Source organism: Pseudorasbora parva, chromosome 13 (genome assembly GCF_024679245.1).
Source record: "Pseudorasbora parva isolate DD20220531a chromosome 13, ASM2467924v1, whole genome shotgun sequence".
NCBI classification, from domain to species: domain Eukaryota; kingdom Metazoa; phylum Chordata; class Actinopteri; order Cypriniformes; family Gobionidae; genus Pseudorasbora; species Pseudorasbora parva.
Genome location: NC_090184.1, coordinates 24225313 through 24249108, shown reverse-complemented (window position 1 = coordinate 24249108; position 23796 = coordinate 24225313). Strand labels below are relative to the sequence as shown.

The 23796-nt window shown below is 38.7% G+C and overlaps 2 protein-coding genes across 3 annotated transcripts in view; both read left to right on the top strand.

Moving 5' to 3' along the window:
• The window catches only part of specc1la (sperm antigen with calponin homology and coiled-coil domains 1-like a), a 51690-nt gene extending 43693 nt beyond the window's left edge, over nt 1-7997 (top strand). For both annotated transcript variants that reach the window (XM_067413581.1, XM_067413582.1), the window contains exons 15-17: nt 1638-1754; nt 1995-2054; nt 6641-7997. In XM_067413581.1, coding sequence (XP_067269682.1) covers nt 1638-1754; nt 1995-2054; nt 6641-6730 — 267 coding nt within the window. In that variant the 3' untranslated portion in view covers nt 6731-7997. The remainder of the gene's footprint in view (nt 1-1637; nt 1755-1994; nt 2055-6640) is intronic.
• Nucleotides 7998-10141: 2144 nt separating this feature from the next.
• On the top strand, nt 10142-18704 carry adora2aa (adenosine A2a receptor a). Its single transcript, XM_067412604.1, has 3 exons — nt 10142-10363; nt 13457-14150; nt 16497-18704. Exons 2-3 carry the CDS (start codon nt 13816-13818, stop codon nt 17488-17490), a joined length of 1329 nt encoding a protein of 442 aa, XP_067268705.1. The 5' UTR covers nt 10142-10363; nt 13457-13815; the 3' UTR covers nt 17491-18704.
• The last annotated feature ends 5092 nt before the right edge of the window (nt 18705-23796 follow it).

Here is a 23796-nt window from a genome sequence, read left to right as displayed (position 1 = left end):
CTTAGTTTTTGAAACTTTGTCTATGTTTAGGATGGGAATCCAAGTCTTTAACAGTGTAAAAAGCTCAGTATGCATGAAACAGCATTTCACCCCCCCTTTAAGATTGTTCCTTGTCAGAGTGTAGTTGCATGATCGCCGCTTTAAGTCATGTCACACTGTAAGATCTAAGTTGTCTTTAATATCAGACTGTACATTTCGTCTGAGGTCAAATTAGATTGCAGCAGTCATTAATCGGCTGCTGGTGAACATGTCAAACTAGCGATCAAAGGCTTCAGATTTTAGCCTATGATCAGAGGAATCTTTTAGGATTTGCAAAATTTGTCTCAGACAGCCAGATTGTGGCCAAAATCGCACAGTGTGCACCCGGCTTTAGTTGGACATTTAAATCTTGCCAAATCTCCGATGTCATTTTTGTCCACAGAATAATAAATCTGGTCCATGCCATGCCCGTTATATGCACTTATTTTTCCTCTTGTCGGATTTCAGTGAAATGCTGTTTCCTACTTAAACAAGGTCTTTCTTTTCCACAAAAGCTTGTGTGGTTGTCATAGTCACTGTTTATCAAGATCCTCACCAGGAAGTCCGCTGGATTTCTCTTGCATTTTAAATGCTATTTGACTGAAAACAGGGCATTCAGCAGCACTTCTGAGAACAAACCTGTTGAATGTTTATCATCTGGACGTTGTTGCAGAAGGAAAATGTACTCATTTAAAAACTTCAATAAATATTTTATTGGTTTGTGAACAGATTGGGGGGGGGGGGGGGGGGTATTTTTATACTACACGTTACTACGTCAGAAAAGTCAGTACATCACAAACAAAAGAAGTTCACTTTTACCTCACTTGTTTGCACATAATTTAGAGAAGTAGAGTAAACAAGCTTTTTTTGTCATGTCTTTCCGGTTATGTTAGTCATTGTAAACCACCAAGACTTTACCCACATGTGAAACTACAAGACATGATCACAACAGATGATTATCATAGTGGAACGGAAGAGGGATGGCATGAAGCTTTTGTATTAGATATTAGTATAAAATAATAAAAACAAAATAGTAGTAAAATAATAGAAACAAAAAAAACTGCTCTACTCCTTTCAGAACTTCCTATTTTTCCCTAAACAAGGTTGTCTGAGTCATTCTGAAAAATTAAAGCATTTAATTTTGCATTAAATACATTTTTGAATTTTTCAAATCAGTTTTGAACTGATGTTTCCGCAGTAGTTCTAGTACATGTGTGAATAGATGAGCTGGAGAGGATTAGGCTCTTCTGCCTCACATTACAGGTGAAAAGTGGTTATCAAGAAAGTGTAGAAGACGTTTGTAAAAATGGATCTGAGGTGTTATTTTGGGCTTTTGAGCTAAAAAATAGGTAGGATGTGGGAGAAGCTGTGAACAGGAAATCTGCTTTACACCACAGGAAGATGATATTTTTGCAATGTGGTGGGGAAATGTTTAAATGTGTTCCACTGAATTGCTTACATTTTATGGTTTAAACCTGTGTATTATATTGAATCTCTCCATAATCTGGTTTTGAATGTACTGCATCTTATATTGTATACCGGTAATCCCACATTGTTAGTTCATGCTAATGCAAAGTTCAGGGGTTTATATGAAGTCCATCATGTCTGTTGTTCCACAGAACATCGACATTACCAACTTCAGCAGCAGCTGGAATGATGGACTGGCCTTCTGCGCTGTCCTTCACACATACCTGCCTGCTCATATTCCCTATCAAGAGCTCAACAGTCAGGATAAGGTAAGTACACCACTGAGGTCTGCATCATGTCTATGCCTTGTAACACTAATGGGGGAATAATTTGTATTCGGTGTCCCCAGTATTTGGACAGTTAAAACACACTTCGAAATAACAAATATCAAACCAAGTGCCATTTATTTGAAATATTTTGTAAGCCTATGAGAACAGATCTTTGTTATTTTTAGGTTAATCTTGGTTTATTATTTGCTGCTAATCTCACAACTCGTTTTTTGTTTTCAGAGACGAAATTTCACCCTGGCCTTCCAAGCAGCAGAAAGTGTGGGCATCAAGTCCACTCTGGTAAGTAGGTATTTTGCATTAGAGAATAGAGAAGCTGTTTTCATTCAGGCCAGCTGATGAAGCAAGTCTCTAGTTTGCACACAAATGGGCATGTAGTCAGTAGTCAGAGAGTTTGCAATGGAGCAACGTGCAGAAAGACATAATGCAGATCTAACCCACACTATTAATTATCATTTCTGTCATCCACTCCCATCCTGTAAGCTGACAGCAGGTGAAAAGCTGGAAACACTTAATTATCATCCAGAGCTGTTTACTTATAGCACACAATATAGAATTGTTTCCTTATTGTGAACTATTTTAACAATATGTTCAGCATACACATACTGAAAACAGCACTGAAGCTCTTAAAGCAAGTCCTAAAGAGAAGTCACACAAATGTATATACTTACATAGACTGCTATTCAGAAGTGTTTTTAAGAAATACTTTTATTCAGGGAGGACACACAATTGATTGGCAATAAAGACCAATCAATGGTCTTTCAATGGAAATCACATTAGGAAATAAAGGCTTTTCTCCAAAACGCATTGGCCACAATTGTTGGTACCCCTAGAATTGTTTATGAGTAAAATATCTCTGAAGTATATTTACATTAATATTAAAACATTTTAGCACACCAGGGTGACAAGGAACATGAAATTGTCCAGCTATGATGTCTTGTTTCACAGGAGTATAAATATAAGGAGGCACAAAAGCCAAATTCCCTTAATCATTCATCATAATGAGTAAAACCAGAATATAGTTCTGATGTGCAGCTTCACAAAATAGAAAGTGGCTGTAGGAAAATAGCTAAAGCATTATAAATTCCCATTTCCACCATCAGGCCAATAATTAAGAAGCTCCAAAAAAACTAAAGATGTTCCGAATCTGCCTGAAAGAGGACGTGTGTATATTGTCCTAATGCACGGCGAGGAGGAACGTTTGAGTGCACAAAGACTCTCCGAGAATCGCAGAGATTAGTTGAGTCTTGGAGTCAGAAAGCCTAAAAAAATCAAACAACTCGTACATCACCACATGTTGTTTGGGAGGGTTTCAAGAAAAATCCTCCTCGCTCATTCGGAAACAAACTCCAGCATATTCAATTCTCAGACACGACTGGAAATTCAAAAGAGACCTGCTTCTGTGGTCAGGATAAAACTATAAAATAGCTTTTTTGCAGAAAATCTACCAGATGGGTTTGGTGCAAACAGGGATAAAAAGTACCCCATGCCCACGGCTAAAAATACCGCTGTATCTTTATTGTTGAGGGCCTATTTTTTTGCTTGAGGTCCTGGACATCTTGTTCAGAGACATGGTATCATGGATTCTAGCAAATACTAAAAGATAAAAAAATCTAAACCTGATGGATTCAGAAATCTTATAATGGGGCTAAATCAACACACAGATGTGTCACTGAACAGAAAATGAGTGGCTGAACTGAAGAGAAGAAGCACCAGCATGGATCTGGGAATCTGAAGGATCTGGAGCGATTTAGTATGGAGGAACAGTCTCTGATCTCTTGTCAGGTGTTCTTCAAACTCATCAGGCATTATAGAAGAAGACTCAGAGCTGTAATCCTGGGAAAAGGAGGTTGCAAAAAGTATTTAATAAAAGGGTGCCAACAATTATGGCCAACGTGTTTTGGAGAAAAGCATTTATTTCATAATGTGACTTATAGATTTTTGCGAATTTTTTGAATAAAAGATCAAAAGGATAAACAATGCAGATTTATTTTTTTAAAGCCATATTTGATCATATTTACCAGGGGTACCAACAATTTTGACCACCACTGTACATTATCAAAATCAAAATTTGTACAATATGTTAATATTATTGAATGGACCAGAACGAATTAACAGTTTTAACGTTAATAAAGATTAATAAATCCTGTGACAAATGTACTATTCAGTGGATCATGTGACACTGATGACTGGAGTAACGATGCTGAAAATTCAGCTTTGCCATCACAGGAATACATTACATTTTAAAATGTAAAAATTCAATTGTAATATTATACTGTAAAAAAAAAATCAGGTCTTCAATTGAACATTTTCTAGTGACTGGTCACATGTAAATTTTTCAGTTGGCCAAACTGAATTACTGTTAATTAAGTTGCATCTATTCACAGAAAATCAGTTTGGCCAACTGACAAACTTAGATGTGACCAGTCACTAGAACATTTTCAATTGGAGACCTGATATTTTTTTACAGTGTTGTTAACAACATTACTGTGTTTATTGTATTTTTAACCCAAATAAATACAGTGTAACTTGTTCATGTTATGTTCTGTTCTAAAATATGGCTGGAATTTGATAGCAAGCAGGCAGCAGGGCAGAGCCGTGGGAACCAGTGAACAATCAACCAGTGTAAACTTTAATCATAAAATAAACAAACAAAACAAAAGTAACACAACAACCCTACTACTACAATGGCTACTGTCGCATATAAACATAATAAAACTAGTGCTGTCAAAAGCATGCGATTGAAGATCATTCTGTTTAATGCGTTAAATATTAACGCAGCATCCATTTTTTTCTGTCATTCTTTGGATGCCGTTACATTGTGTTCACAATCTTATTCATGCAAATGCTTTTAAACCATTCAACCACGACAAGACAAAAGAGACTGCACTCTCTATGAATGTCCTGTCTACAGGGAGTGCAGAATTATTAGGCAAATGAGTGTTTTGACCACATCATCCTCGTTATGAATGTTGTCTTACTCCAAGCTGTATAGGCTGGAAAGCCTACTACCAATTAAGCATATTAGGTGATGTGCATCTCTGTAATGAGAAGGGGTGTGGTCTAATGACACCAACACCCTATATCAGGTGTGCATAATTATTAGGCAACTTCCTTTCCTTTGGCAAAATGGGTCAAAAGAAGGACTTGACAGGCTCAGAAAAGTCAAAAATAGTGAGATATATTGCAGAAGGATGCAGCAGTCATAAAATAGCCACGCTTCTAAAGCGTGATCATCGAACAATCAAGCGTTTCATTCAAAATAGTCAACAGGGTTGCAAGAAGCGTGTGGAAAACCCAAGGCACAAAATAACTGCCCGTGAACTGAGAAAAGTCAAGCGTGCAGCTGCCAAGATGCCACTTGCCACCAGTTTGGCCATATTTCAGAGCTGCTACATCACTGGAGTGCCCAAAAGCACAAGGTGTGCAATACTCAGAGACATGGCCACTGATTTGTTTTTGTTTGGTTTTTGAATGTCAGAAATGTATATTTGTGAATGTTGAGATGTTATATTGGTTTCACTGGTAAAAATAAATAATTGAAATGGGTATAAATTTGTTTTTTGTTAAGTTGCCTAATAATTATGCACAGTAATAGTCACCTGCACACACAGATATCCCCCTAAAATAGCTAAAACTAAAACTTCCAAAAATATTCAGCTTTGATATTAATGATTTTTTTGTGTTCATTGTGAACATGGTTGTTGTTCAATAAAAAAATGAATCCTCAAAAATACAACTTGCCTAATAATTCTGCACTCCCTGTATGTGACACACACACAATGCACAGAAAGATACGTTCCAGTATCACGTTTACAGATGGGACGCCAGAATCAAATTTCTTTTGCACTTGAACAAATACTAAGATCATTTAAGGTGTTTTTTAATTCCTTTAAGACTGCTCTTTTGTGTTGAGAAAAATTAGATGAGCTTCAGATCATGTTCGGCAGATCTTCGTGACAGCAGCCTAATAAACCAGTTGCTTTGATGTCTGTCATTAATGTTAATCAAAGAAAAAGGTTTCAGAAAATAGTTACTTAAATAAGGATTAATCTATATTTAATTTATAATTTATGCAGTTAAGATTGATTTGATAACTTTATTCAATTTTTGTATATTGAATATATGAAGGCCAGACAGGTAAATATGACGTTTATTATAATGGGTTTTGTGAAGATTGTTTTAAGTTCACTTAAATGAAAAGTCATTTTTTAAAGCCTAAAAAATAGATTTGAATGTCTATCATTTAATTGTTAATAAAATAATCTATAGAGATTTAGATTTAATTTCATAGAGACATAAGTAGCAGTATTAGTATCATTGATACTTTTTCATTCATAAAAAATCAAAAAGATGGCATTACAACAAATATATATTGTCTTTAAGTTGTTTCTTAATTAAGTTGGAGGGTAACTGAAATTATTACAATGTAAAAAAATTGAAAAACTCAAATGCATTTAATCGGCACTAAATAAAACACAACTTAAATAGTCCAGGCCTGGTCCTCTCTCGTCTTGCACTTTCGCCACTCCTCTTTTTATCCTTCCGTGAGACTCATGAACGGTGTCATCAGGTGATGCTCACTAACACTCGCCCCGTTCCCATGGCTCCCGGGCCTGCCCGTCCCTGCTTTCCACAACTACATCATTTTTAATTTTTAATTATTAGAGACGTTTGTGTACTAGTAATAAGTGTAATAGTTTAAAACATCCCTGGAGATCTCTGCAAATAGTTTTTCTGAAATCATAAAAGCCATTGAAACTTCATGGGGTTTCACTGATTTCTTCCTGCTGAAATGAGGAAATAAGTGATATCATGTGCCTTTTCTCAGATGCACTTCTCACATTCTCTCTCTCTTTCTCTTTTAGGACATCAATGACATGGTCCATACAGAAAGACCAGACTGGCAGAGTGTTATGACTTACGTCACCGCCATCTACAAGTATTTTGAGACCTGAGGACAATGTCCTTTTTTAAATTGTCACACCAATGCAACAAATTTCCAGCAACTAACCTGCGTGCAACACCCCACTGTATCATCCTGCCCTAACCCTAGCACAATGTCATATTACACCGATCACAAGGACAATTGTATTGGCATATGCTGATATGGAGTGATACATTGGTTATATCAAGGATTTCCACTACAATGGAACTCAGCTGCCAAAAATAGAATCAGTTTGCCTCGGCAATAGTGCTTCAAATCACTGTTGGGAGACCCTAACACACTACAGACTTCACATCTAGTTACTAATTTTTGGTGTGGACGATCAGAGCCTGTGGATTTGAAATGAGGAACAGTGAGGACCCGCTTGCGACCCCGTGCCTTTTGCCACCCTGAGTTCTTGTGTCCAGACGGGCATTTGGAGCAAGTTCTTCACCTTAATTCACAACGTGCAACAATCACCTTGTTTTAAAAGAGCGAGACTTGTGGAATGCTCAAAGCAGTGCCTAATTGAAACTCTTCATTGGAGAAGCACTTCAGTAGAGAAAAATGTAACACTAATAGGAGTTATTCACTATAGCACACAGTCAGTGGTTTAACTTTTTACAGGATTGTTTTGAACTCTCATCGTGGGCGCCTTTGTTACAACTGTGACCGAACTTGGCTTGAAATACTACATATTAAATAGGGAGGTCAGCAATAAGCTTATGTAACCTTTTGAGCCATTTCATATGACATTAGTGCTGCTCACCAACAGTAAGATACTGTAGGAAATGCTATAAGAGATTTGCAGCACATGTGCATGTACTGTCCAGTGTATTAGTCTGAAATAGTATACCAAAAATGAAATCTATCACAATCTGTCTTTTTGTTTGTGATGCAGTTAAGCTAACAGTACTAATCAAATGGTATGTTCTTTCTCAGGATAAGAAAGTCTTATCGATATTTATCACAACGAATAATCAATATGTGATTCACAATATGTTATGCGCACCAATACCCGCACATTTTATAGTTTGCAAAGCACAAAAATCATCTTACATGCACTAATTGAAGATGTAAATGAAGCTACATTCCAGTGCATTTAATAAGGATGAATAGAAATGATATACGAGTGAGTGAGAGAAATCATAATCGTCACACATATCCTGTTTTCCAGCTGTGCTGAATTCAGGCATTGCTCTCTTTTCATGAGTTTGAAAGACTTTGATGTTTCCCACCTGTCTGCAAATAACACTTTAAAGGTAATATAAGACATTAAAATAAAAACAATAATGATACCAGGAATTTTTCATGAGTGCGTTCAAAAATGTGAGGTATGTCTTTTATTTTCTAAATGCTTTGATTCTTTTAATAGAGTATTTAATTTTTCTATTCTTGCAGATCATTTCAAATTGTTTGAAATAATAACTATTGAAATTCCTGTGCATATGTGTGTGTGTGTGTGTGTGTGTGTGTGTGTGTGTAACTAAGCAGTTTATTTTTAGCTCTCAAACATGTGAGAGAAAGACAAATCTGCAGTTAATCTGGTTAGCGTTTAAGATTAATTCCAAACTACGTTACAGTTTAGTCATTTTTTAAGTTTCTGTACTTCACCTTTGGACCATCATCACATACTCATTAGAGAACTTTGAGAGATGATTTGTTTGAACCTGACCATTTGTTTTGTTTTGAGCCTCATATCATCTTGATTTACTAAAAAAGAGGCATGTTGAGATGGACCTGCATTCATTGTGTCTGTTTGATGTGCTTCTTCCAGCCTCCATCACAATATGAATGTAATACAGCGGAAGGCTTCTTCAGCTCAGTTGCCTTTTAGATTGTTACTTTATGCCAGTTTATTTTCTGTTCTTGAATGCTGAACTCCTTTGCTGTCATTTGTTTAGATTTTTTTTTTTAAATCATTTTGAGAGCATTATCTTAATTTTTTTTCTTTTTTTCTTTTTCTTTTTATAAATAAATGTGAAGAGCAATCAATATGCTGTTTCCCCTGAATAAATCAGTCATGGTGTGTAAAGGTTTATGATTTAGTTTAGCTATAGTTATTTACTTCTACTTAAATTCTACTTAAAAAAGAAGTTAGCTCAGCATAGACAAATCCCTTGTAGTACATTCAAACCAAAATGTATTCAGACACCTTCAACATTTTCTCACATTATCAGTTTATTCAAAAATAGTAATAGTGTAGTTTTAAAAAAATGGTAATAAAATATGACAAGAACTGTGTCAGAACAAAATTAATTTTGATAATGTTAGATAGCTTTGATAAAAAGGTATGTATTGGATAACAATCATCCAATCAGCTGTTAAATGCAAGTACACAGTTAAGATGATACCTATTTAAATTAACCAGTTACAAAGCAATGCTTGATTTTGTTCAGTCTGTGGTGTAAAAGGTCTCATTAGCAATTAAAGAACACAACTTAAGCAAAATATAATCAGGTCAAGGTGTCTGAATAATTTTGGTCCCAAATGTTTATCAGTTTTACTGGTTGTCCACTGCATGAAGAATTTGTGTGTATTTTATGTCAGAGTTTACTTTATTTTGCTATCCTCACTTAAATGAACTATAGAGTCCTGCACCCACTAGTAAAAAAGTATATCTGTTGTCTAAATCATTTTTGGTTTGGCTATAAAGAAATAACAAAAAATAGGTTTGATTTCCTTTCTGTACTGGTCATTCAAGTAACATTGTAATGCACTGTGTTGTCCTCCCATTTGACTGGAAGGCTTTTCAAATCTCTACACATTTAACAGGTCATTTTACAAACAGACAAAAGGTCTGAGGAAAGGATGAGGGGTGTTTAGGAGCTTAGTTTTTGTTGCTCTTTGTTGTTGTAAAGGATGGGTGTTGTGCAGCATGATTAGTGCATTTCTAATATTAGATTTGACGTCAGTCATTACATAGGGAAAAATGTTGCATTTTGTCCTGAATAAGACCCATTAATTGGCCTGCCTTCCTGCACAGATCCCTATTGTCTGCCACTGTTTATTTGATTCATTTTTCTGCTTTCACGTGTGAATGAAACCCAGATTGACCTAAATATATGTATGGCTTAACTGTGGACATTGCTCTTAACTTGTCATAGGGATGGGGAAAAAAATACATTTTTGTGTGTGGACTATTATGAAATTACGTGAGTCTTTAATTTTAAGTCTCATGGAAACTGTTTTTTTTATTGACAAAGAATTCCATTTAAATTATTGGTAAATCTCAATAAAAATCTATTAAATGGTCAATACAAAAAATAGTAGCCAATTTGAACACTTCTGCCTTGGAAGTTTCCTTTCTGGCACTCTCAGTTCAGTTGTCGGTCTCACTGATACTTTATCACCGGAAGGAGCGGTATCAGTATCTAAACACTCGTCCAGTGTGTGGAAAGGACCCTGGCTCCGGATTGGTCAAGCACATGCTCTCGTAGGGTTCCTGTAGTCTGTCATCTCTCAGTGGCAGTGCTGGTGGTGAGGGCGCGCGACTCCGACTGTATGGATCACACAGCTGACGCCGAAACGCACGGAGTCATTAACGAATCGTGAACTTTTATATCTGTTTTTCGGAGAGTTGCCTTTTTATCTTTTGTTCATGGGATGTCCTGCTTGTTTTACTGTTCTTATCCTGTCCTTCTAGGAGTTATCCACTCTGATGGTAAGTTGAAACCAAGAACACGGAGTTTCGAATGAATTTGAAATAATTCGTGCACAGCTTGACTGCATTTGTAATATTTAAGTAAATTATTCTAGTGAAATTGTTTCTAATAGTTAAAACTTAAGTTCTGTCTAGTTCTGCAGGCATCGATGTATTTGTCTCAAAGTACTAAATATAATACAGGAACAACCCTAGTTACAGCTCTGCCGTTTACAAAAATGCTGTTAATTCTAAACGAATTAATTGAGAGAAAAACGATTAATATTGTGTTTCAGCAAAACTGATGAAACTGTATGGCAACCCGTTTAGTTTAGTTTTTTTTCTTTTTTTCCCCCTTAAAATTATAACCATTAAGTAGTTTGTTGGTAGTACGGTGGCTAACGTTACTGTTAACTTTTGCTAGTAGCCTATTTAGGAATTAGCATATTTTTTATTAGCATAACCTCTGGTATTCATTCTTACATACTACTTAATTTAGTCACTGGTTACTCGTATATCTAAATTAAGCTATTAGTAGGTAGGCATCCTTCTTTTGACTAAAATAGACTACCTGTTTTACTCCCCTACTGAAATTATTTTTTACTCCGAATTTGCTAGTAAATAAACAACACAAAGAAACGACATGTAAGATTTAATTAAACGTGAAATTTTGAAGCAAAAAGAAAAACTGAAATAGTATTGTCTTGTACATAGTACTCCAGGAATCTTGTTTTTTATTATTATTGTTGTTGTTGTTGTTGTTGTTGTTGTTGTTGTTTTTACAGTGTACACTTCTATTTATTCCAGTTGTTACTAGTAAACTATCATTTGAACTTTAAAGTTCACAGTAAAACCGTCCAGCAAAATAACACTCATATTGCCCACTGCCCAACACCAAAGTGTTAACTTTAACAACAAATTTCTGTTGATTCAGTACTCTATGTTATTATGTTATAGTTATTTTATAAATTGAATGTTTTTTGTATGTTACCGATATCAACTGGTATATATGCTGAATACTGGTATCTCATCAATGGGCATTAGTATCTAATAAATAAATATTAATCAACCTGGAATAGATAGCTTTTGTATAGTTTCTAAAATAAGTATTTGATGAAATAGCCTAATGAATTTGTATTAGTTTGGAATACATACCATCACCGTTATGCGTAACATTGCCATCATTTATATAATTATATTATACAGAAGGTTTTTCTGTACAGTGTAGATCTGAGTTTTTTTAAATACACAGGCACATACACATAGATATAGAGCTATAGATCGTTTAAGGAACATTGCAGTGGTTCAGCCTAAATGAATGCAGATTAACATGATTTTCTTAAAATTGACTTTTTATTTCTACCGAGTACTGATATTCCTTAAGTGGCTTACTTGTTAATGTTGGAGAAGTGGAAGAGAAAGGGGTTAAGTGTTGATTTTAGCATGTTTTTGATGTATTTAAACAATTTTTATATCTAACTTGACCCACATTTTCCCTTTAACTTCATAACAGCAAATAAATCATTGAATATAAGTATCAAAACAGATTTTCAACTGAGAAATGGAGCATTTTATGATCATTTTTCCTTTTATGATCCTATCAATCAGCTGAGGTAAAAGGAGAGTAAAACGGCTATAAAACCCACATTCACACAGTTGAAAGTACATCTGTTTGTTCTGAGCCGGTCTTGCAGTTTCAAACCCGGATATTTTGGTTTGGTTTAGTAAGGAATCATATCGGATTTTGAGCCAGATATCGTTTGTAACTGTTCGATGATGCTGTGATATGATTTATGATACAATACTTTAATGGTATGTAGACTAAGATCTTTCCCATCATCCATCCACAAGGGTCCACTGTTGAGTCTGGTGTTGGCACCTTTTGTGGCCCACAATCTGTCTAGTATAGCTTAAACATTGTCCTCTTTTAAACACAAAGCACTGAATCCTGAATACTTCTTTGGGAAACTGATCAAAGGGTCCGTTTCAATGTTGTGGAGACTTGTTTTTCTGTTGTCCCATTGTCAGTCCTAAACGATCACAGATGCATATCAATGGCTCTGAGGCTGGGCGTCAGGATCTTCTTGTTTATAATATTTTCTCACCTGTTACATTTTCACCTCCCCCACTTTAAGTTCTTGTCTACGACAGTTACCTATTCACATTCTTTTCATTCTTGTTCTTTTTCCAGGCAGAATCTTGTTTCAAGAATTTAAGCCGTGATCGAACGCTCTCAGGATTTTCTGGGACATTGTGTTGCAAATAGTAGTCCATGTCAGATTTACAGTCGTCTATGTGCTAGTGTAGTCCTAAAAGTTCACAAACTTAATTTGTTCAATTGAATAAATACAAAAAAAAATTTTTTTTTGTATTTATTCAGAAATAAAAATAAATATTTTTTGAGTCCCCCCCCCCCCCCCCCAGAATGTCAATTGTCATATTTATAAATTATATTAATATAGTTAAATTAGTAAAATATACAGTTTTAAATGTTTGTAATATGTTTGAAAACAGCAGTAAATGTAGCAGAGCAGCTGTTTTCTCATGCATTTCAGAGGTGAGTAACCTTTGGGAGCTATCTGCAGCAGTCTGGGAAGACTTCGGGGTAAATAGCTCAGACTCTCAGTGAAGGACTCATAAGCATTAAAACAAAAGGAAAGCTTCTGGCTATCACCACTGGAGTGTCTGGTAAATGTAAAGTCTGAGATAAAAAAAAAATTATCTTTTGAGTTCAAATGATTCTTAATCTTGCAAGGTGTTCGCTTGCCATTTCTATTTACAAGAAAGAGAGTTGACTCTGGAAAAGCTCAATAGTCTGCTGTTATTAGTTATTACTGATAAAGTGCCATCATTTCATTGTTAGACTTTAGGAAATGGATAATATTATCTGAATATATATCACACAATGTGCTGCTGCTCTACACTCAACAAATAACTGAAAATGATTAACTAATCTCATTGTTGTCAGATTATGTATCACTGTATGATGAAATGCATCACAATTAGCAATATTTCATTGAGCATTTAACACACTAAAAATTCTTTAAAAAAAGTTATTCTCTTTAGAGCCTTGTTTTCCTGTAGATGACATCATCTCATTTCTTCTTTCTCCAGGGAATGCAGTGGAATACTAAATGTTATAGAAAGAAGGGCAAGCAACATATGGAACAAGGACTGGACCATCGTGTCTAACATCATGACATTGGATCATAATGGATTTTAAACTAGTTTTTTGTTAGTTTTATTTATTTAATAACAAATCTTTTTGGAAGATCTTAGGTGAAATTCTTATGTCTATAAATACTTTATAGTAACCATTTTTATTGCTAATTTTAACAGTCTGCAAAGTTTTTACCGACGCAACATTTGATTATTCTTCTAAAGACAGCTCAGTCTTCTGGTTGGCTGTTGCTTTGAGCTGCAGCTATGGACATTGAGGCGAGGCATCGTGCTTTCTCCCCAGCGACCTCATCATGCTGAAGGATGACTTCGACGTGTTGTATGTGATTCTGGAGCTGCTGATTGCCCTGCTCTCGATCCTGGGCAACGTGTTGGTCTGCTGGGCAGTGGGCCTCAACAGCAACCTCCAGAGCATCACCAACTTCTTTGTTGTTTCACTGGCCGTGGCGGACATCGCAGTGGGTGTGCTGGCCATCCCCTTCTCCATCGTGATCAGCACTGGTTTCTGTGCCAATTTCTACGGTTGTCTGTTCATCGCCTGCTTCGTCTTAGTGCTGACCCAAAGCTCCATATTTAGTCTTCTGGCCATCGCCATTGACCGCTACATTGCCATCAAGATCCCGCTAAGGTGAGGGAAGGATGTCACTTTCAAGAACTTTCATGTTTGTACATTTATTATACTTCAGGGAGGTTGTAGTTTTTTTATTCCTATTGTCAGCTAGATCTGTCTGTTATATTTTGTAAACGATATGTTTAATGCCACCAATGTTAAATCGTTTTGGCCTTTTAGAGAAACCAGCTATCTACCAACCAGCATGTGTTTTGAATGTCCCACCAAAACTCTTAAAGGGTTAGTTCACTCAAAAATGAAAATTTTGTAATTTTTTACCCTCATATCGTTTGTTAAAATCATTCATGTGACTGGTCTAGAAGCAACTAGAATATATATATATATAAATACCTCTATAATATAGATTACCTTTAGTGTGCAAAAATAACGACTTTATTCAACAATTTCTTCACATCTGTGTCAGTCTCCTACACAGTTTACGTTGGTCAGCTCCTGCGTCAGCATCACACGCATGAGTCGTGGTGCTCACGTGAACAGGATCAGCCAATGGTAAGCCGCCGTGCGGGTGTAGCTCTGACGTAACCTGGAAGCGCTGTACTGTATTTACAACGTCAACAACGTATGACACAGACGTGAAGAAACAGTTGAAATTTGGCGAAACATTCATACATTATACATTTAAGGGTTAACTAGCTTAACCAGCATTCAACTTTCTAGCTGACCAACATTTGGAACATCAAAGCATCTAGACCAGCATAACCCTAAAAACCCTACATAACCTGCTGGTTTGCGTTGTCTTTGCTGATTTGAGATGGTCTAGCTGAAAAGTGACTAAAAGCTCTCTAAAAACAGCCTGACCAGGTTGGGAGACCACCTAATACCAGCAAACCAACCTAGGCTGGCCTGTTAAGATGATTTTTCAGCAGAGAAACCAGGCTGGACCAATATGGAGATTCATGCTGGTTTCAGATGGTCTTTTCAGTAAACGTTTGTTGGGGAAAGCCATGCCTTAAAATGAGGGCCAAATGACTAATATAAAAAAAAACTTTTGATTGGACACATTGTGTCTTTCCAACAGACAAGATTCTTGGCTATTTTTGGGTGAATATGATTTAATAACATGGCAAGGTCTAAACTCTTGATTTTAGACTCATAACTTCTCGTAAATCTGATTTAATCTGGAATGTTTTTGCTAATAGATTGTACAGATTTCCTCAGCAAGTATCTACTTCTATTTTTTTGTCAGTCAGTCTATTATCAGATGGCAGTTTTTTTCCCTTAAAATCTTTATACCTCATAATGAGCCGATTAACACTATTCTGAAATTATCAGCTAACATTCTAAATGAGATTGAGGAAATGTTAGGATAATAGTGTCTCGTTCTGTTTTGGAATGGTCAGTTCTGCTGGTTTTAATAAGATGCGTGATAGACCGCGTGCGTGTCCACGTCCTGTCAGCAGGTTTTGGGTGGGGGACAGGGATGTTTTCTCTGTGTGGCTCACTGAACTTTCACATCTGGAGAATGAGACAAATAGAGGCCAAGGAACTCAGCTGTTCTCCCACACTGCCACAAAAAAGACTCTGAAAATAGATTTCTGTTCCAAACACTGACATTTCTGAGCACATTCTTTCCTCTTAATTGATCCAATGGGAGATTTTGCTGGAAATTCTGTGAATGGATGCTAGGATCATTAGCACTGTCGTTGCTTTAAGATTCTAATTCTCTGTTCACATTGTGTAGGAATTACCATAATTACGAGATTATAGTTCGAACTATATTAATATTCGTCTAAGATGTATCCGTGCTGTTGAGACAAAAAAATCTTCATCACTACATCCACCAAATTATCCTATTGCAAAATCTTGAAGAAAGAAAGCTAGGTAACACTGATTTTAATAAAATGACAGAAAATATTTTAGGTACTGTTTGGAAATGTTGAAAGTTTTTAATTACATTTAAAATTCAATTATGTTTTGAAAAAGTTTAAAATAAGAAATAGAGTTACACTGTGAGATATGAAATAACAATGGAGATGCAAGTCACAGTTTTGCATTATAAAGTCGCAATTATGATAGCTATAGGAAAACACAACTGAGATTCAAAGTCAGAATGTGAGAAATTAAGTCTTGATATATAAAGTTGCGAAAAATCAATGGTGAGATTTAATTGCAGTATGAGAATAAATTGCATTTACGAAAAATGTAATTGCAATTATGGGAAACTCAATGACATAATTCCAGCATGAGTTAAACAGTTTTTAAGAGGTGTCCAGGTTTACAGCCATGCTGTCATTTGCTTACTTTTGTTAGTACTTTGAACCTTTTAGATGTACAGTCTAGACAATCTGGAACAAACATTTATGGCTTGGGAATTTGAAAAACATGATTTTCTCTCTCTTCCAGATACAACAGCCTAGTAACTGGGCAGCGTGCCAAAGGCATCATAGCGATCTGCTGGGTTCTGTCAGTTATCATCGGTCTAACACCCATGCTTGGCTGGCACAAAACCCGTTCAGAGAAGGCCGTCAACAGCACCTGCCTGCCCGGCTTGATGGAGTGTTTGTTCGAGGAGGTGGTGGTCATGGACTACATGGTCTACTTCAACTTTTTTGCATGTGTGCTGCTGCCTTTGCTTCTCATGCTGGGCATTTACCTGCGGATCTTCATGGCTGCACGCCACCAACTCAAATGCATCGAGTCCAAGGCCATGCCGTGCGAGCTCAAGTCTCGCTCCACCCTGCAGAAAGAGGTCCATGCCGCCAAGTCTCTGGCCATCATCGTTGGCCTGTTCGCTGTGTGCTGGCTCCCGCTGCACATAATCAACTGTTTCACTCTGTTTTGTCCTATGTGTAAACGGCCACCTGTTCTTATCATGTACCTGGCTATAATCCTTTCACATGCAAATTCGGTCGTGAACCCTTTCATCTATGCCTACCGCATCCGTGAGTTCAGATACACCTTCCGGAAGATAGTACGCTATCACATCTTGGGCAGACGGGAACCTCTTTCTTGCAACGGGAGCACCCGAACATCAGCTCGGACGAGCATGGCAGACTCACTTCGGATTAAAGTCAACGGCCTGGTGCGAGACCTCTACACCGAGCAGAGCAGCACCACCAGCAGCTGTGAAAGTGCCGAACCCGGCTACACGCACAGACCTGCTACCACGGAAAACTCTGTATTAGACAACCGGCCTATGGAACTAACTAATTTCCACAGACATCCAGCACCGAGGCATCCCGAGTCGCCGCTCACTGGGAATAATGAGGCCGTTTCTGGCAGGAAGCATGCTGTATTTGACATTACGGATGGGAAGGATCTGTCCTCACCACTTCACATTAAATCAGCCCTCGGCCTACAAACAGCCAACTGTGTTGAACTCACGGAGGTTTCCTGATAAATAATGCTGTCTGAATAATGGATTCAAATTATTTATTTGCTGCTCTGAAAGAACGATGGCCTAAAATATGAAAGACAAAAGTATATTTCTGCTTCTTTGAGGACACTGATGTGGACCCAGTAGCAGCTCAGAACTGAGTAGTGTACAGTTTGACATTGTAATGATTTGAATGAATATTAAAGAGCAAGGCATGGCTGACTGAAATGGGCATCAATAATGAATATCAGTTCTTTATATCAGATATAATTCTCAAACTTAATAATGTAACTTAAACAAACTTTGATTTGAACAAAATCTGAATTTAGTTCATTTTCAATTCATGAATTTGAATCAGTCACAGGATGTTGAATTGGATTTTCTTTAGTACAGCATTTTTCTATTTTTTTTATTTTGCCATACAGTCCCACAAAGTGTTCATCATATTGCTTGAATATAATGTTACAAAATAAACATTTCAATCTGTTGATTAGTATATTGGTGCTTGGCATTTTGAAAAGTTTGGGTTAATGTTCTTTTAACACATATATATTTTATTTGCTGCTCTGAAAGAACGGTGAACAATCTAAAGACTGCTTGCTCAGAACTAAGTGTGTACAGTTTGACATTGTAATGATTTTAATATAAAAAAGACCATGGTGGAAGAACATTTAACCCAAACTTTTCAATCATCAAAATTATTGTATTTAATTTAGATGGATATGCTTAATGGAGGATATGATTCAAAAACTGCATTTCCATTCTTACTGCTTCATAAATCCACATTTGAATTACAATTCGACATCCTGTTTGCTTCCTTAAATCAAATTCAGGAATTTTAAAGACATTCTTAATTAGTTCTCAATGGTTCACAGCCCCGAGACATGGAGTGCATGGCGATAGTCTTCTTGTGACAGCTGAATCCAGCAGACATGAACACAACCTCATCTGCACTGCAACACAAACCCAAAGTTCTACATGCACAAATGCCCACAGACCACTGATTTTGTAGATTTGTGGCTCAGACAGCATGTTAGTGAAAGTTAGTCAGCATGACATGACAGTATTCCATAAGGCTAGAACATGTATTTATGCAGCATTGCATCTCATGCTGTGTTGTTTGGCTAAGGTTGTTTTTAAATCATTAGAGGCACAAATCCTATGCTTTTTGTTGTGAGAATTATTAGATGTATTAGATGTCTGATGATTAGATGATTTATCCTTTCAGTCACATGCATTCTCCATGCAATCCTGTCGTACACTGCCTCTTTCAGCTGGTTAATGTTCATATTGGTATCAATTTTAATTTTAATTTTCAATTTTAAATAGTGTCAAGCCAGCAAACTTTTGGTGACGTTATTGTTGATCATCTGTCCATCATTGTATAAAGCCCGTCCTGACAATTTGATTGATCCGAACAGCTCTGGTTCGCTTAGTTGCCCTACAACGGTAGCCTAGAAATCTAGACACACCCTAGCGGCAGCGAATCTAATTTGCCGCGAGTGTCGTCTAGAAACTCTCAATACACTTCTGAGCTGTAAACGCCAAACTTTGGTCAGGCCAATCACATCGTGTATAGAGTCGGTGGCGGCGGGGCTTAACATAATGACGGCCGAGTTGCGCTGGCAGACTTGGAGTTAAGCTTTTCTCTGAGAAAAGTACAAAGAATGGCACTGAAGTCATTCTTAAGAAGGGAAGATGTGTTCTGAGTTTTGCCGACCAGCGCTAAAAGCGCTATCCAATTGCGTGCACACCGTGCAGAGGGAGTTTGAAAGACAAGCGTTTATCCCGCCCCTCGGATTGAGCCGTCAATGGTGAGTTTCCAGACCAAACATCTTGATGTGGGTCTGGCTTGTCAGGCAACCACAACTCAGTCCAGATCGAACTTCCCAACCTCAAATGTTGTGGGCGGGGCTAAGTTCAGCTGACATCCAGGCTAGACATTACTGACCTCTATAGCGAGTTTGCTCGCATAACATGACCAATAAGTCAGTCGCAGTAAAGTGATTTCAGCTTCTAGTGACATCCCTGATTTTATGCAATCCAGTACTATTTTGTTTTCCTGGCTATTTGTAACAGTTTCCACCAGTACCACATTTTGAATGCATGGATTTTCCTTCTGTCTGCCTTTTTAATGTCCAACTCTTGCACTCACACAATGTCGTGGGAAAGATGATGGTCAGGCCTGCAGTACCCCTCTCAGAAACTGAAGCTTTCGCGCCTCGATCGCCCCCCCGTTGACCGTTCCCAGTATAGTCTCCCCTCTGTGTTTTCTAATGGACGTGAGGCAAACTAAACAATACAATTACACCTCAAATATTTTTTCCCATAGTAAGTTTATGTCATTGAAGGCAGTTACCATCACGATTTCATTTCAAGTGTTCGTTTTTTAAATAAGTTTAGTTTTTTTACTTAGTTATTTGATGCTATAATTGACAGCTGAGATTGACGTCGGTCTTCTCTGAGTGAAGTTGTCACTGAGGCACTAACGGACTTTTTTCGGGATTTTTGGAGGCAGGTTGGAGCTTTAGCTTTAATTTCTACATTTCCATAACTGTTTATTTCACACCAACATAATTAATTGTTCCGCATCTGTGAAAGTGTGGACGGGCTTTTGATATCGCAGCAGTACTTCCTGCTCTACTTCCTGCTCTCTACTCCGCAACTCCGGTCCCAAGATTTCAGCGTCGTGCAGACCACCTGAAAGCTTCAGCTATGGCAAGCGGAAACGGATGATGTCGAGTCGTCCATATTTTTTTACGGTATATGGTTCTGACTAATCTGCTTTTGGTAGTTTGAGTGATATCTTTGCTCTTCCAGATCCTATTCATATCAAATATTGCAGTATGGTAGCCTGACGTGGTCATACTCAATTCTAGTCAGAATATGAGTCTGAAACTGCTCCATTGGGCTGTGATTATGGGGCGTGTTTCAACCGAACCAGGAAAGACCTCAATTGGATAGAGCTACAACCAATCAGAGCAAAGAAGCGACGTCAACAGATCTCAACTGCACTGTTGTCATGTCCGCGTTTTTTTTTTCCGCCGGTTGTTTTCTATGTCCGCGGGTTGAAGCGACTATGTGACATATAGACCCATGAGTGCGAATTTTAGCAGGCATCCTTGCCAAAATAACACACATTTTACCCCCCAAACGTCATTTTTTGAATGCATATACAAACAAGCTCTCCGTTTAAGATCCGAACAAATATAATCCAAGCCCCTTTGATGGCGTGATGATTCAGCTATGGCAAGCGGATACTGCTTATCATCTGTCCGTCATCATCTAAAGCCCGCCCTGATGATTTCATTGGTCTGAACAGTTTCTGTTCGGAGATAATAACTCCTCTATCGATCAAGGCCAGACCGAACTGCCCGACCTAAAAATGTTGTGGGCGGGGCTAAGTTCAGCTGGCATCCAGGCTAGCAGTATGGCCCAGTGCTTCATTTCAGGGGTGGATTTTCCATCTTGGTCAATTTTTTATCTGAGGAAGATGAAATCCTGAACTGATTCAGTTTCTTCATCTCTGAGCTGCTGTCGCCATGAACGTCGCATTTTTATGTTAAAGGTACAGCCTAATTTTTAGAATTGATTCTCAAAATGAAATGTATCAGGGCTTTTTCCGTTTCACCAAGATTGAATTGTCCACATATCTCAAATTGTGGATGGTTCCATCCTCACTCCAATATTGGATGAGTCCAGGTCTAAATTTCTCTCAATCTCCTCAGTGTAGAGGTTGAAAAGAAATGGGGACAAAATACAGCCCTGTCTCATACCTTCGCTGAACCTGAACCAATCTGTATCACCATAGAGTGTTTACACTGTTGCTAATAAGCTCAAATGAACTGGGACAAGGTGACGCAGAACCACCCAGAGCTTGTCATGTTCAGCGATATCAGTCAAAATCTTTGCTGTAATGTAGCACATACATTTAGCATTGCATTTTGTTGGTGAGCAAAAACAGACAAAAACTCAATATTGATGAATATTTAACGGTTGTATATTCAGCACTCTTGCACGTCTGATGTTGCTTAAATATTTCATGCAAATTATACATTACATTATACATTTAAATAGATAACGTAATCAGTAAACTATTTGGCCAAGTGTAATATAGCTTAGAGCTATACATTTGCTTCCCTTTCAAAGACGGAGTCTCCAGACATGAAGTGCTCATCCCCAGGAGATTCCTTCTCTTGGGCTGTTGAGCTCGATCACACGCTGAAGCATTTTATGAATCCTAACATTGTATTTTTCCCAGCCTATTTCCCAAGTCCCAACAGATTCCAGGTTAAAAGGCTGCACTAGTTTATCTCAAGAGATTTCTAATCTAGAGTATTTTAGGGTAGCGTTTTTCTGAAATGAGCTCAACATATGATAATAGGCTACATGTAGTTCCCTTTCGAGAGAGGTTCCTCGTATTACGTATGGGAAAAACTCCTTTTCTCGAGAATGTGAAGCAAAACTTTTAATAAAGGTATCTATGTAAAGCGCAGTGAGCTGCACGGCCATAGCCCAGCGCGAGGAGCGCTCTGATTGGCCGGGCTGCGGCAACTGCAGGAACCTATGGTGAGGCGGCTGAGAGGAACGAACCAATGGGGTTCCAGAAGCCCGCCGAAAAAGGTGCTTATATTTGCATACAGGAGGCTATATAAGACCCTAATTCGCCATAGGTGTCAGATTTTATCTCCTTCAGCGATACCTTCGCTGGTCTCCGGAAGAAGCACCGCCGTTGAAAAGGCACCAGCGGAACCTGCAGCTGAGGACGACGGACTCCCTCTCCGCCTTCTCTGCCGTTCCAGCTACGCCATCCGGCGTTATATATCCTTTAAACTGTGTCTATGTTGAGTGTTATATGTGTTTGTGTGTGTGTTGCCGCTGCAACGCCACTTCTAGAGCTTACAGGCTTGTTCTACTCGAGGACTCTCTCGTTCCGCCGCGTCGTTAAGCGCCGCGGAAAGACGGAGCTCTTCTCACTCTCCCTCTGCTCTCGTCCCGTCGCGCTGAATAGCGCCGCGGAAAGAGAGAATGTTAGAGGACATGAGCACACTCAAGCCGAAGCTCTCTTCACTCTGCCGCCGCCGCGGCTCTTCTTCCGCCGCTGCCACAGAGTTGTTCCCACTCTTCTCTCATTCCGTCGCGCTACAGCCGCGGACAGAGAATACTAGAGTGAATAGGCGAACTCGAGCCGAAGCTCTCGTCACTATACCGTCGCGCTGAGGAGGCGCCGCGGACAGACGGAGTTTTTCCTCAGTCTTCCTCTTCTCTGGTTCAGTCGCGATATCGCCGCGGACAGAGAATACTAGAGTGAATAAACAAACTCGAGCCGAAGCTCTCGCCGTGCTAGAAGCGCCGCGGACAGAGTTTTACCTCACGCTTCCAATTCTCTCGTCCTGTCGCTCTATCGCCGCGGACAGAGAATACTAGAGTGAATAAACAAACTCGAGCCGAAGCTCTCGCCGTGCTAGAAGCGCCGCGGACAGAGTTTTACCTCACGCTTCCAATTCTCTCGTCCTGTCGCTCTATCGCCGCGGACGGAGAATACTAGAGTGAATAAACAAACTCGAGCCGAAGCTCTCGCCGTGCTAGAAGCGCCGCGGACAGAGTTTTACCTCACGCTTCCAATTCTCTCGTCCTGTCGCTCTATCGCCGCGGACAGAGAATACTAGAGTGAATAAACAAACTCGAGCCGAAGCTCTCGCCGTGCTAGAAGCGCCGCGGACAGAGTTTTACCTCACGCTTCCAATTCTCTCGTCCTGTCGCTCTATCGCCGCGGACAGAGAATACTAGAGTGAATAAACAAACTCGAGCCGAAGCTCTCGCCGTACTAGAAGCGCCGCGGACAGAGTTTTACCTCACGCTTCCAATTCTCTCGTCCTGTCGCTCTATTGCCGCGGACGGAGAATACTAGAGTGAATAAACAAACTCGAGCCGAAGCTCTCGCCGTGCTAGAAGCGCCGCGGACAGAGTTTTACCTCACGCTTCCAATTCTCTCGTCCTGTCGCTCTATCGCCGCGGACAGAGAATACTAGAGTTAATAAACAAACTCGAGCCGAAGCTCTCGCCGTGCTAGAAGCGCCGCGGACAGAGTTTTACCTCACGCTTCCAATTCTCTCGTCCTGTCGCTCTATCGCCGCGGACAGAGAATACTAGAGTGAATAAACAAACTCGAGCCGAAGCTCTCGCCGTGCTAGAAGCGCCGCGGACAGAGTTTTACCTCACGCTTCCAATTCTCTCGTCCTGTCGCTCTATCGCCGCGGACAGAGAATACTAGAGTGAATAAACAAACTCGAGCCGAAGCTCTCGTCGTGCTAGAAGCGCCGCGGA

What these genes read in the sequence shown, in the direction of transcription:
- adora2aa (XM_067412604.1), top strand. Translation starts at nt 13,816, where the DNA reads ATGCTGAAGGATGACTTCGACGTGTTGTATGTGATTCTGGAGCTGCTG. An exon ending in GCCATCAAGATCCCGCTAAG is followed by an intron (nt 14,151 to 16,496) that starts GTGAGGGAAGGA and finishes TCTCTCTTCCAG; the next exon opens with ATACAACAGCCTAGTAACTG.